Source organism: Garra rufa, chromosome 7 (assembly GCF_049309525.1).
Source record: "Garra rufa chromosome 7, GarRuf1.0, whole genome shotgun sequence".
NCBI classification, from domain to species: domain Eukaryota; kingdom Metazoa; phylum Chordata; class Actinopteri; order Cypriniformes; family Cyprinidae; genus Garra; species Garra rufa.
The window spans coordinates 43613443-43629160 of record NC_133367.1 but is presented as its reverse complement, the minus strand read 5'-3'; the positions used below and the strand labels follow the sequence as shown (position 1 = coordinate 43629160).

General features: G+C 37.9%; 1 protein-coding gene across 1 annotated transcript in view; it reads left to right on the top strand.

The window, feature by feature from the left end:
- Positions 1-15246, top strand: part of LOC141338185 (kinesin light chain 2-like) — a 30779-nt gene extending 15533 nt beyond the window's left edge. The window contains exons 11-13 of the mRNA XM_073843738.1: positions 11784-11902; positions 12050-12113; positions 12205-15246. Coding sequence (XP_073699839.1) covers positions 11784-11902; positions 12050-12113; positions 12205-12288 — 267 coding nt within the window. The 3' untranslated portion in view covers positions 12289-15246. The remainder of the gene's footprint in view (positions 1-11783; positions 11903-12049; positions 12114-12204) is intronic.
- Positions 15247-15718: the final 472 nt, after the last annotated feature.

Here is a 15718-nt window from a genome sequence, read left to right as displayed (position 1 = left end):
ATAGTTTGAATTAAATATTACCTTTAATCCACTATTCATAAAACTAAATATTCATCATTTGAAATATTCATCATCATAATTAAACACACATAGTGAAGCTTGAATCGAGAAGCAGCTATTTGAACAGCAGGTACAATAATGATGCAGTGTTTTCTGGTTGTGGGATTGATGTTGGGACTGAGACTGTGTGTGGCACTCAGTACTGCACTGCAGTGTGTTCAGTGTGCCAAAGTCCCCTGCTGATGTCATATCCTGTGTGACATCAGTGCTGTGTGACTCAGCAGTAGCAGTCATTCTCTCCTTACCCACAAACCCTCATCACTGACGCTATCATTACTGCTGTTATGATGCAAAGCTATGATTAACAATTACTTCACAGCTATTTTTGTTTAACCGGTAATGTCTTCTAAACCATAACATCTGTGATTATAAAGCAGACAGACATTCCTAATCAAAAGAGTGCATATTCTAGAAGTAAAAATCCCATTCATTTTTTTGCGTTCTCTCGCAAAATATTAGCTTTTTTTGCAAAAGTATTGCAGTCTTTCAAGAAACGTTGCATTTTCTCACAAAATATTAGCTTTTTTGCTAAATATTGCATTCTCCCAAGAAACGTTGCGTTCTCTCACAAAATGTTTGTATTCTTTTGCAAAATGATTGCGTTCCCAAAAAAAAACTTTGCATTCTCTTGCAAAACATTTGCATTCTTTTGCAAAATTATTTCATTCCCCTGAGAAAGTTTGCATTCTCTCACAAAATATTTCCATTTTTTTTTTTGCAAAAGTATTGCAGTCTCCCAGGAAACTTTGCATTCTTTTGCAAAAGTATTACGTTCTCCCGAGAAACTTTGCGTTCTCTTGCAAAAGTATTTTATTCCCCTGAGAAAGTTTGCATTCTCACAAAAGCATTGCAGTCTCACAAAAAACTGCATTCTCATGCAAAACATTTGCATTCTTTTGCAAAAGTATTTAATTCCCCTGAGAAAGTTTGCATTCTCTCACAAACTATTGGCGTTCTTTTGCAGAAGTATTGCATTCATAAGAAACTTTGCGTTCTATTGCAAAACATTTGTGTTCTTTTGCAAAAGTATTGTATTCCCCAAGAAACTTTGCATTCTCTTGCAAAACATTTGAATTTTTTTGCATAGGTATTTCATTCCCCTGAGAAAGTTTGCATTCTCTCACAAAATATTTGCATTCTTTTGAAAAAATATTGCATTCCTAAGAACTTTTGCATTCTCTTGCAGAACGTTTGCATTCTTTTGCAAAAGTAATAAATTCCCCTGAGAAAGTTTGCAGTCTTTTACAAAACATTTGCATTTTTTTTTTGCAAAAGTATTGCGTTCTCCCAAGAAACTTTGTGTTCTTTCACAAAATATTTGTTCTTTTGCAAAATAATTGCGTTCCCCAAGAAACTTTGCATTCTTTTGCAAAACATTTGCATTCTTTTGCCAAAGTATTTCATTCCCCTAAGAAAGTTTGCATTCTCTCACTATTTTTTTTTTGCAAAAGTATTGCAGTCTCCCAAGAAACTTTGCATTATCTCACAAAATATTTGCTTTTTTTGCAAAAGTATTACGTTCTTCCGAGAAACTTTGCGTTCTCTTGCAAAAGTATTTTATTCCCCTGAGAAAGTTTGCATTCTCACAAAAGCATTGCAGTCTCCCAAAAAACTGCATTCTCATGCAAAACATTTGCATTCTTTTGCAAAAGTATTTAATTCCCCTGAGAAAGTTTGCATTCTCTCACAAACTATTGGCGTTCTTTTGCAAAAGTATTGCATTCATAAGAAACTTTGCATTCTCTTGCAAAACATTTGCATTCTTTTGCAAAAGTATTTCTTTCCCCTGAGAAACTTTGCATTCTCTCACAAAACATTTGTGTTCTTTTGCAAAAATATTGTTCTCCCGAGGAACTTTGTGTTCTCTCACAAAATATTTGTGTTCTTTTGCAAAATTATTGCATTCCCCAAGAAACTTTGCATTCTCTTGCAAAACATTTGCATTCTTATGCAAAAACATGCGTTCCCCCAAGAAAAATTGCAAGTATTGCGTTTCCAAAGAAACTTAGAACTCTCTCACAAATAAATGTGCGTGCTCTGGCAAAAGTATTGCGTTTCCCCAGAAACGTTACATTCTTTTGCAAAAGTATTGTGTTCTCTCGTAAAACATTTGTGTTCTCTTGCAAAATCATTGCATTCTCCAGAGGAACTTGTAGCAATAGCCAAAAATACATTGTAAAGATGGTTTAAGAAGTCAAAAATATTATGTAATCACTAAATCAACCTAAATACATTAACTTATGCTTACAAAACAAATCCTTACAGGTTAAATCTTGTGATACTAATAGACATTATCTGCGTTTATGGTTTTTCATTGAATTGCCCATCTCACGTGTGCTTTTATGTCCTGTCTCTCTCTTTCTCTCTGTCTTTCTCTCTCTCTCTGCATTAGGCCTAAGCTCTCCTCATCTTCCTCTGTCTGCTCTTACAACAAATCAGATCTGATCTGCCTGATCTAAATGGATTGCTGTGCGGTTTGCTCTCTGCCGGGTGGAGTGCGCGTGGAGAGAAGCCCAGCACAGCTTTAACTCTTTGCTAAGGCTGATGGGATATCGTCTTACATTCGCTGTGTGTTCTTGCTCTCTCTTTCTCTGATTCTTCCGCACACTGACTGATTTCACTCGTTTGCTCATTCTTCCTTGTTCTCTGCGATGTCTGTTTTTGTGTCTGCATTGTTAACTGTGTAACACTGATTAATTATCTGTACTATACAAGCTCAGTAAAACACACGTATTGGACTAGCAAAGTGATGCTCATGAACAGGCAAAATCTAAAGAAATAAGAAATTGGATTGGTGTGATAGTGACAGCAGTGTTATTAAAAATTATATGTAATTTAAATGGTACGTTATTTATATACACTACTGTTCAAAAGTTTGGGATCTGCATTTATTTGATCAAATATACAGTAAAATTGTAAAATATTGTTTCTATGTGCCCTGATAGCACGCGTAAATCTCTGAGACGTCTATTTGACGTCGGCAAGACATCTGCAAAACGTAGTTTGCACATCTGCAATACGTCTGTTGGATGTTTCCTATCAGATGTCAAATAGATGTCTATTAGATGTCTTTAAGATGTTTTAAAATGTATGTAAAACTGACATGATGTCTGCCAGATGTTTGTACACAGCAGATGCTTTCCAGATCAAGAGATCTTTAACAGACATCATGCAGACGTAAGTGTGCTATCTGGGTAGCAAAAGAAAAATAAAATATGGAAATAATAAATCTGAGACTGCTCAAAAATGAGCATTTTTTACAAAAAAAAATTGTAATCCTTATAACAAAGGTTAAATTGAAATGAGCAGAAATTTCCACCGATCAAAGAAAGTCTTACGGTTTTGAACTAATAGGGTGAATGAATGATGACTGTATTTTTATTTTAGATCAATTTAATCATAAATTTTCACTAGTGACCTAAAAGTAGTGAGAAATCACTAGGACCCATTGGACCATTTTAAAGAATTAGTTCACTACCAGAACAAAAATGTACAGATAATGTACATTATCCACACCTTGTTGTCATCCAAGATGTTCAGGTCTTTCTTTCTTCAGTCGTGAAGAAATTATGTTTTTTGAGGAAAACATTTCAGGAATTTTCTTCATATAGTGGACTTCAATGGTGCCCCCGAGTTTGAACGTCCAAGATGAGCGTTTGAGGTTAAAAAAAAATATATATATATATGGCTCTTCTTCCTCAACTGGGATTGTTTAGAGCCCTTTGAAGCTGCATTTAAGCTGCATTTTGGACGTTTAAACTCTTGGGCACCATAGAAGTCCATTATATAAAGAGAAATCCTTAAATGTTTTCCTCAAAAAACTATTTCTTCACGACTGAAGAAAGAAAGACATGAATATCTTAGATCAGTGTTTCCCAAACTTTTTTTCTGGGGACCCACATTTTAAAGTCGATAAATCCTTGTGACCCAATAAACATTAGGCCCATATAGTTCATATATCACGAAGAGAATTTATGCATTAACAAAATATGTATGACCATTTTTAAGGTCATGCTTCCACTTAACTATTTAAAAGAGATACAGATATTTGACAAAGCACATTTTTTTTATTTAAGTAAAATGCAGATTTACAGAAAATGCTGTTTACCACAAACACAATATTTATCCGTTATTTTGATATCAAATCAAAAAGTGCTTTTTCAGCATTGTGATCCTCTTTTATCACAGTACACTAATACAATAACAGACATATTCACGTTTAAACTCAATAAAAAACAACGTATTATTCAATGCACTTGACTTCTATATTTGTATATTAAGTTGCTCAAGCAAGTTGCAACACATTTAAACACAACACAGGGAGGCTATAGCTTCCTTTTTTTAATTAAAAATTGGGCTAACAAAAAATATTTTAATTAAAACTTACCACAGACAGAAACAGTCGGCACTCGTGCTTTTCTTTCGCATTAAATCTTTATTAAAAACAATCCTTTTAAAGAACTTTTCTACCTGGACAAGTGCACGTATTATGTTCCCTTTTTCTTTAAAACTGCATTTTTGCTTATTTTAAACCTAGCCAAAAAGCCACGTGTTGACTGTGAAACAGTGGATTTCATTTATATGCATTTATGGGACATTTTCGTGTCAATCCATGTTCATTTTTACAGCGTACGCTCCAATCCGTTAACATGGGTGTGAAAAAAAAATACGCAACGCATGCGCACTGCACACGGAATAAGTGTGAAACAGGCGATGCAGAGCGCGGCTAAAGAACAACAACAAAAAAAAGAAGAAGAAGAAGAAGAAGAAGAAAACGACGAGCTCCCTCGTGCGGCTAATAGGTGAACTACACATATAAATTTTAATCAATAGTATATAGCGCACTGAAAAAGAGTGCTCGACTTGGCGACCCATACAAAATCTCCCGCGACCCACTTGTGGGTCGGGACCCCGCCTTTGGGAATGACTGTCTTAGATGACAACGGGGTGAGAACATTATCTGTACATTTTTGTTCTAGAAGTGAAGTAATCTTTTAATTTATTTTCTTTGTTTCACATTTATGTCTTCATTTTCAGGCCGCATGGCCTCAATCGTTTGGACAAAACTACATAACTCATATTATAACTGTTATAATTTAGTTTATTTATGTTTATACCCTTTTTGTATTTCATACAAAGTTCAAAAACTGAATCACACTTGAAAAAAAGTGTATTATTTGCTCCAAATCATGTTTAGGTTGGGTTGTGTCAAGTAGGCTAAACTCATTCTTCATTGGCTTTTGTGCTGCCAAAGACATGTGACTTTAGGAAAGGCCAAAAGTTCACTCAAAATCTGCTCAGTATGCCAGTAACAGAGGCGGCGAGTTTTACACCGAAGCTATTTTTGCAATTCTCTGAGATTCTGCTAATGCCACAGAAATTGCACACTTCATCTTTCAATGTATTACTGTATGTGTTCACCATTCAAATCAATCAGGATTTGTGAATTAGTGCGCCTGCAGCCAATTCTTCACTGTAGCTGTTTGACTGAAGGCCTCACGGCAGATTCATGGGATGTTTGGACTGCGTGTGTAAATATATATATGTGGCTGTTTCTGCACGCTGATGTATGTCTTCATTAAGCTCATATGACATCTAAACCCAATAAAGGCTTGGAATTAGTGGCCTGGCATCTGTCTGTGTGCATGAATGTAAATTATAAGTGAATGTTTTATTGAAGGCGCTCACTCAGCCACACGGTGACCTAGTTTCTGTCACTGGCAGCTTGCTTTTGCCTCAGTTTTCTTCACCATGACAGCACAGAGCGTGGATTAAAGTAAAACCGAAGGGCTATTTCATATGTGTTTGTTAAACATCTAAAAGCTTTTGGTTTTATCGTGATGCTGGATTTAGCATTTTATTAAAGACTGTTTACAGAGTTGGTTGCTAGCCTGAACAGCTCCAAAATGTCAATGTGTAGCTCAGATTTGTAATTAATGCTCAAATGTAATGGATTGGATTCAGTGTATTGGATTTCCACATTGACAATAAAGCTGTAATGCTATAGTTACCCTAGTAAAGCATAGTTACATAACCTGAGAGCATGACGTCGTGCGTCTGTGAATACAAACATGTCCTGCCATCTGCTGGGCTCAGAGATACACTGCAGTGCTGCAGAGCTTTTCTAATGTATGGTATTTTTAACATGTTTACCACTGTACATTGGCTATTATATGGGCTAGGCCAATAAATAAGCCAGGATTTGGAGATTATTAGTTGTTGTCCAATAATCTTGCCAAGTTGACTGATAAACACAAGTTTGAATTCTCCTTCGTGTCAGATCCAAGATCTACCAACAGCTGCAGTGAGCTTATACTTTTGTAGGGCGAATGAGCCTAATGCGTTACCCACAACACTGTTTGTATTATTGCAGATACCCTGCGACCAGCATAATTCAGTAAAAAGCAAAAACAATAAGCAAACTACACCACAATCACATGACTTCAATGTCATCATCTCCACACTTCTGACAAATGTACAATTTAAGTTGAATCAGTTTGCGAGAGTGTGAGTAAAGCGAGGGGTGGGTTTACCTGACAACTTCTGTAGTACATTTAAGCCACCTGTTAGCAACTGCCTGTTTCAATACATAAAAAAGAATAAAGAAGAGCAAAGAAACAGATCCAGGATCTTCCTTATTTTTTTATTTAATGCACCTTATTTTAACATTCAACAACTCTGTTAACAAACAGAGCACTTCTGTGAGGTAGCTTAAACAATCAAGTAATAAATTACATAAATTCTTCACTTCTCGACTTTAGTGCAACAGTAAATATAAAAAAGGTCTAATATAAAAACAAATAGCACCTCAACTTAAAATACCCGGCAGGCATGTAAACAAATGAAAAAATGAAAGTGCCACAATGTTTGCTGTGTTTCTGTGTGGAGTCAAGAGGTTTAACTCTGTGCCACCGCATAACTATAGATGTGTTAAAAAATAATGAGAATATATATACCAGAGGTTGCGTTAGACTGTTACATTGCCCGTCATTTTGACGGACAGGTCGTAAAAATTCCGTCATAATTCATTATTACCCGTCATTTTAATTTTCATATTTTAATTATAACACATTTAATTGCATTTATTTTTGTTTACATTTAAATTTTTAATATGTTGAAGAGAACAGATGAGACTGCTTAACTTTTCATGTTCAACACCACACCCCGCAGTGACATCGATTTTACGGTAATATATTTTCATTTTAATGAGCAATATTGATCAGTAAATCCCAGTCGATATTTTGGTCTATCTATGCTGTTTTCAGTCAATGACTAACAAGTATATAGTGCGCCTCCCATCCAATAAATCGCAATGAAACAAAGTCTCAAATTTCAAATTCAATTTCATTAGGAAATTCAAGCAATAAATACCATTTTGGCGCTCTTTAATGTGGCATGATAGATTGTTGTAGCTTCTTAATACTACTGCGCCTGTGCGTAATCAAACACACAGCAATAGACAAAAGATTAGTAACAGTTGCATTTTAGTTCTGGAGCAAGTGCTCTGTTGCCACACTGGAGCGCACTCGCCACCAACTGGAAATAGGGGTGCGAATTATAGCTAATAATTACACTAGATCACCCTCTGTGTAATCGGTCAGATGGCCTTCAGATTTTTCCGTCATTGCAACAAAAATTCCGTCAATGACGGACAGTTTTCAGTTAAGGCGACCTATGATATATACATTGATATATACATATATATCCGAGTCCTGATCAGGAGGTAATGTCGGATTCCGATCAAGTCTGAAACCACGTGATTGGGCCCGATTTCCGATCACGTGATCGGTTCGGGACATCCCTAATACAAAAGGTAATCAATATGCTAACAAATGTCTCTGGTACGAAGGTAACCCTTGTTCCCTGAAGGAGGAACCAGACACGTTACATCAAGTGACGTAATTTTGGGGATCGTACTCTAGACCCTCTGAGCTAAAGAGAAAAGACCAATGAACATTGGCAAGTGGAATTTGCAGCGGCATGCAACCACTCATTCAGGTTTTTGCTGAGGAGCCGAGCCACAACCTGGCTTTAGTGCAGTCCAGGATTGTGGCAGGAGGAGGTAACGTCTTGTTCCCTCCTTCAGGGAACGAAGGTTACCTTTGTAACCGAGATGGTCCCTCTCATTCGTTCACTCCGAGCTTGTGTTTACAGACCTTGTTGCAGGCATTTAACCAAAACCCCATTTTCCTTACTGTATAACCAATTTTGTGGACTTCTGGAACTCCCCACAATCCTGAACTGCGTTGCGTAGCCGAGGCCCAATGCTGACAAGGTAGCGTGTCAGAACAAGGGAGTTCAGTGTGCAACCGTCCCACCGACGTCCCACCAGTGGTGCCAGATTTCTGAAGCAACTGTTGGTGGGCGGAGCACAATGACGCATTGAAGTCATGTGGGAATAATAAGAAAGAACAATATATATCAGTTTTAGGGGAACACAGAAGGTACAGTAGAGAATACTGAGACATTGCCAAAACTAGAGGGGGATGAAGGAGGTCCCTCCTCAAGGGGGTCTTCCAGGAAGGGGCTGTTGCGAGGATCATGAGGTCGGAGAACCAGGTCTGGGTGGGCCAGTGGCTGTGTCCCAGCTGGTCCCTTCTAAAGGGGAGCCTCGGCCAGGGAGTAAAAAAGAAAACAGGTCCACCTGTGCCTGGTCGGATCGACTCTAGAAGAGCTGGACCACTTGGCGATGGAGTCGCCATTCTCCAGAGAGAGTGCGCTGTTGTGAGAGCACATCGGCTGCACGATTCAGCTCCCCTGGGAACGGCCCGCAGCTTTTGGAGCCTTGTGTGACTCCAAAGGAGGAGATTGTACTGAAATGCCCAACCCTCGAAAGCAAACCGAAGAAACAATCTGTGTCAAGGTAAAATCACCTTCAGGCTGCACACCAATCCTGGTGGCGTATGCAAGGAAAAATGCGTTTCAAGGTGAGCATCTTGAATGGTGGCCTGTGAAGGGACCGGTTCAGTACTCGAAGTTCCAGGATCGGTCGTAACCCACTGCTCTTCTTGGGCACGATGAAGTAAGAACTGTAGAATCCCAACTTCATCTTGGCTGGAGGGACTGGCCTTCGCCAGGAGGACTGCAATCTCTGCACACGGGACAGAGGCATCGGTGTCTGAACAGACAGATGTGTAATGTCAGTGAGTTATGAGTGATGAGTAAAATCAGGCTGCCAGGGGCCTTCTTCCCTGGTTGGGGCATTGGCGAACTCAAGCTCTGAGTCCAAGTCTGAGGAGGCACAGCGTCACTCAGGAACGGAAAATGGGGCGTTAAGCCCAGAGATGGAGGAAATTGCTCTTTTTGTGAGTGTTTGGGTACCACTGACCCACCGTTGAGGGTAGTGAGAAGTGAGGAGCTCAGATGTGAAGAAGCCGTGTAGGGGGCCCTCAACGTCTTAGTGAGCTCCTCATGCACCTCCGGGAAGAAAGGCACTGGGGCGGGGCGAGCTTTAAGGTCGCTTCTTGCTCCCAGAAACTAATTGTCGAGCCGCGAGTGGCCCAGCAGAATCTTCAGCATCAGCAGGCGTAAGCCCCTGCTCTGATGCTGCAATGGACATTCTGTCATCCTCTGGAGCATCAAAGGAGATGCTAGGCTCGACGTGCGAGCGAGCGCCATTCTTTGGCATCTCCACGGAACCACGCTTTGAGGAGTTGGACTTCTGTGAAAGCTGGCCCGGCTGAACATTCCGAACGGTAATCCTCAGATCGCCCTGGCGTCTGAAGAGGGTAGAGCAGGGGTACTCAAATCTAAACTTGAAAGGTCCACTTACCAAATTTCCGTTCAGTCCGAGGTCCGGAAAAGTAACGGTCAAATTCCAAATACTCCGACAACAACAAAAAAACAAAGTGAGCGAGAGCGTGAACGAGTGACGTAGTTGTCACGTTGCTATAGCGATGCTGTTACAGCTGCTGCGATTTGACATAGATGACGCAGATAAAACGAGTACAATCCTCAAAGACATAGATCGCAGAATCACAATCACGTGCTCCATTGAAAACTAATTTGGATTGTGATTAAATTAGCATGTTGGTTTTGGCGTCGGTCCAGATTTAACCGTATCTGTGCCACGGCATCTAGAAGTACAGTACATGGTCAGAAAGACATCCTGTATTGCAGAGATACTCTCGAAGACCGTGTAAGAAAAAAGCTCTTTTAGATCGGTCTGCCCAGGGAAGAACATGGCACAACTGTGCACTCAGGGAGGGGGGCGCACTTCACTGTATAAGGCAAGGATTGCCTATGCACGATGCCGGCTTTACCGGTTCCATAATCGAGCTGTAGTTTCTTCTTTCTCTTCAAATCTTCTACGTAGTATAATCGCTGCGAGAGGCGAGGCTCCGAAGCAGAAATCTAAATGAGTGGTTGCACGTCGCCGCCTTATATACCAGTGTGTATGGGGGAGTGGCACGGCATGCAAATTCCACTCGCCAATGTTCATTGGCCTTTTCTCTTTAGCTCAGAGGTGATAGGGTCTCGAGTACGATCCCCAAAATGAAGTGAACGTTGGAGTGAACGACTGAGAGGGAAACATGGTTACTACAATTTTACTATAATAAAAACATAGTTAATTTTCTAAGGGTTTAAAGGAACACTCCACTTGTTTGGGAAATAGGCTCACTCTCCAACTCCCCTAGAGTTAATAAGTTAAGTTTTACCGTTTTGAAATCCATTCAGCCGTTCTCCTGTTCTGGTGATATCACTTTTAACATAGCTTAGCATAGATCATTGAATCCTATTAGACCAATATAGCATCGCTATTGGCAACTCTTCTGTAGTTATATTGTGTACTAAATCCGGCGGAAAATGTAAAGCTGCGATTTTCTAGGCCGATAAGATTAGGAACTAGACTCCCATTCCGGCGTAATAGTCAAGAAAGTTTGCTGCCGTAGTATGGCCGAAGCAGGCGCAGTAATATCACGCATTGTGCTCCGCCCCCCAACGGTTGCTTCAAAAATCTGGCACCCCTGGTGGGCCGTCAGCGGCCACGGTTAATGGATTTCAAAACGGTAAAACTCAACTTATTAACTCGGGGAGAGTTGGAGAATGAGCCTATTTCCCAAAAAAAGTGGAGTGTTCCTTTAAAAACCTATTGACTTCAGGATAATGGAACTGGAAATGCTAAAATGCTAACTTGTGTTAATTCCTGCAGCACTCTATAGAGCATATGTATATTAATTGTTTCGCATTTCATTGTGTATGTTTATAACAAATGATCCAAAGTCAGAGCTGGGTAGATTACCTACAAATTGTAATCTGTTAAATGTCATTTTAAGTATGTTTCTGAGAAGTATATAAAGCACATTTCTGAGAAGTAGCCTGAAAGTAAACTTTCCAATTTTTCCTACTAATAGCACACTTGAATAAACTTCTTTTTCATAAGAGGGTTCCTCTGGTAAAATTAGCATTCCAGGGGCTAAATATTACGTTATTGGGGTCACTTAAAAAAAAAAACAACATAAAACAACCTGCGGCAACAGTATGAAGGTTGCCTAATTCCGCAGGAAAACCACGGACTTGGCAACACTGAAATTTACTCTCATTTTTTAAAATAATCACTTACTTTATCATAATTTGCAGAGACAGCAATAAGCAAGTTATTCATTGGTTGACCCTGAAAAGTAAGCACCATGGTGTGCAACCCAGCAGCAGTGGCTTAACCAATTGCATGAATTGACCAAGAGTTTTCATAAAAAAACACTCAAGGCTGTGTTTTTGTTCAGGATGGGTCTCTCAGGAGAAGCGGCTCTTTCGGGAAGCTCAGGGAAGTCCTTCGCAGAAGCAGCGAGATGTTGGTGAAGAAAATTCAAGGAACGATGCCCCCAGAACCTCGCAACACAAAGTAAGAAACACAAACACATTGATTCCTGAATGTTATGTTGTACTGGCGATGATTACTGAACTTTAAACCCGGCTTTAGCAGCTTTAAAGCCTGATACAGTAGAGCGTTGTTCTTTCATGTAAATTAGTTATGTTTCATCCCACACAGTATGAAGAGAGCTGCGTCCCTCGGTTACCTGAACAGCAACGGAGATGACGACGACTCTTTCCAGGTGAGATGATTTAGAGAGCTTACAATTTAATTTGATTTGTTTTAGAGGAGATTAATGGAGTAATGCTGATTTGTTGGTTGCCCCGTCACAGGGTTCAGGAGCAGTGAGGACGTTAAGAAACAGCAGGCCTCTCAGCTCAAGCACAGTGGAGCTGTACAAAAGCACAGACCAATGAAAATACATACATGTTCTGACTCATTTCTCACTAGATTTGTAGAAAGCTTGGGTTCATGTGCTTTTAATCATGAACGTTTTTGGCTTCTCATCTGAGTTTACATTCTCTCACACTCACATAAATCAGGCATGTTTCTTTTTCTTTGAGTAATAGTTCATCCAGAAATGAAAACTCATCATTTACTCATTCTCATGTGGACCACAAAAACACATTTAACTAACAGCTCTTTTTCCATAAAAGTGAATGGAGATGGTTGCCGTCAAACTCCAAAAACAACAAAGAGCTCCATAAAAGTAACTACTTGTGCACTAAATTCTTCCTAAGTCTTACTGTACAGACCAAAACATGGAAGCTTGTTTCCACCAGGGGATAAAAAATTTCTAAGAAAAAAAAGTATATTAAAAAAAATTAAAAAAAAAAACTTAACTGAGAAATGTGAGCTTGGAGTTTTTCAACTTTTTTTCTTGCATTCTCTTGAGTTTGTATCTCAATTACGAGAACACAAGTCAGAATTGCAGTATGTATATTCAAAACTTAATTGAAACTTTTTTATTTTTTTTAAATCGCAAGATTAATTGCAAAATGTAAATTCAGAATTATGTGACGAAAAGTCTGCATTTCAAAATAAAAGTCGTAACTAACCTTGGTGGGATTTTTAAAATTATTATTATTAAAAATTGACAGAAAAGTCAGAAATGTGAGTTAAAACTAAAACAGAGTTACAAAATTTAAATTCAGAATTATGTGACAAAAAGTCTGAATTTAAAAATAAAAGTCGTAACTAATCTTGGCAGGATTTTTTTTTTATTTGAGAAAAAAGTCGGAATTGTAAGATGTAAATTCAGAATTATGTGACGAAGAGTCAGAATTTCAAAATAAAAGTCACATCTGACCTTGGAGGGATTATTTTAATTGAAAATGTCAGAAATGTGAGATAAAAGTAAAACAGAATTGCAAAATATAAATTTAGAATTATATGACAAAAAGTCAGAATTACAAAATAAAAGTCATAACTAACCTTGGCAGGATTTTTTATTTTTATTCAAAATTGCCAGAAAAGTCAGAAATGTGAGATAAAACTAAAATAGAATTGCAAAATGTACATTTAGAATTGCAAGAATAAGTCAGAATTGCGCGATGTAAATTCAGAATTACGTGACAAAAAGTTCGAATTTCAAAATAAAAGTCGTAACTAATCTTGGCAGGATTTTTTTTTTTATTTATTAGAGAAAAAAGTCGGAATTGCAAGATGTAAATTCAGAATTGCCAAGAAAAAATCTGAATTGCAAGATGTAAATTCAGAATTGCCAAGAAAAAATCTGAATTGCGAGATGTAAATTCAGAATTGCAAGACAAAAAAATCTGAATTGCAAGATGTAAATTCAGAATTATGTGACAAAAAGTCTGAATTTCAAAATAAAAGTCACAACTGACCTTGGCGGGATTTTTTTTTATTAAAAATTGCCAGAAAAAGCCAGAAATGCAAGATAAAACTAAAACACAATTGCAAAATGTAAATTCAGAATTGCAAGAAAATGTCAGAATTGCGAGATGTAAACTCAGAATTACAAGACAAAAACTCTGAGTAAAAAAACCTCAGAAAATTGAGAACTTAAAATATGAATTAATATTAATTAATAGCATTTTCAAGATTAAATGTTGCAGTTACCTTTTCTTTTTTTGTGGTGGACACAAACTTCCATTCCCAAATGTTTGTTTTTACTGAGGATGAAGAAATAAATTGCTAATCTTTCTCTCTGCCACAGCTCCAAAACCTCCTGAATATTTGGTGGCACCTGTTTAGAAGAACACTTTTATGGCGCCTTTTTGACAGCTATAGTCATCATATGCTTTCATTATATGTAAAAGCGCAGCTGGGACATTTTGCTAAACATCTGCATTTGCAAAGTCAGTCGTAAAGGTTCAGAAAAACGGATAGGGTTTATTGATATGACCAAATCTTTATTTAACTATAACTATCACAGTTATTTTTTGTTGTTTCTTTGATGTTTGCTATTTAAAAAAAGAACCAAGAAGCTCATTAAAAAATAGGACAAATATAACAAAACAAAGATACAAACAAACAAAAAAAACTTTTTCAAAGTTTTTTAACCATTCTTAAAACCCATAATAACCGCCTCAACATTACCAGCGAAACCTAATATGGCACAATGACAATATTTTATATATATGAAAACACTGGAATGTGATGGCTGCTTTGAGAGGCTTTGTATGCACAGATCTGAATTATGTAATGAGTGATTTTAACCCCAGTGGGAAAGACCAGAAATCCACCTGGCTCATTCTTTGAGGTATTAAATATCCTTTTGCCACATATTTAGCCGTGAAATTTGACCTCCCGTGACAAAACCCCGCTAGAAACCCGGTGCACGAGCATTGTTCACACAGAGCTCAAGAGAGGTGTTGTGTTCCTCCTGACCTGATTCATCAGCCATGCACGTCAGTCGTTTTATTTTGCTCAATTATGATAAATATGTCCTAATTTATAGGTAGTGCCCCTATGTGTTTCTGTAACTGCATTTAATGAATTTTTTTACTCTGAGTTTCAAAAGCAACCATCTTGCCATATTGTGATTACAAAGTAAAATTTGGAATATATATATATATGGAATCTGTATATATGACATTTGAATATATGAAATGTACTTCTATTGGTTTGATATTTGCACTAGACAAACCATGTTCAAGCATTACACTCCACATGTGTGATTGATCAGTCTGTTTTCGTTGGTAAAGGGGAGTTGGTTTATATTGAATATTGATAATTTCATGCTCCAGTGTCCATGGACTTCTCAGGGTTCTGCTGCTTAGACTTGTTTGTCTAAGCAAGTATGTTTTGAGAGCACTTTCTTTGAGAGTCATTTCATCGGCAAAAAGTAGATGTTTGTATGAACTATTTGATTTGGATTGATTGAAATAAAAATTTATTGCAATCATGCCATGTCTATTTCATTTTGCCATGTCAGTGCTTAACTTTGCTCTGGTTGTGGTCAGGGAAAGGGCAGAAAGGTGAAAATATCCTTGGTTACATTTTACATCTGACTTTTACTAAAGCAGTAATAAGTTATAAGTAATAATAAGTGTACCTTTTTATTTAACGCGGCGCCTCAAGGAAACATCAGAAGATGGAAGAGTGGAAAACAGGAGGTGAAAGCATGCGCCTAAAACTGTATAGCAGGTACTACAGTCGTGGCCAAAAGTTTTGAGAATGACACAAATATTAGTTTTCACAAAGTTAGCTGCCCAACTGCTTTTAGATCTTTGTTTCAGTTGTTTCTGTGATGTACTGAAATATAATTACAAGCACTTCATACGTTTCAAAGGCTTTTATCGACAATTACATGACATTTATGCAAAGAGTCAGTATTTGCAGTGTTGGCCCTTCTTGTTCAGGACCTCTGCAATTGGA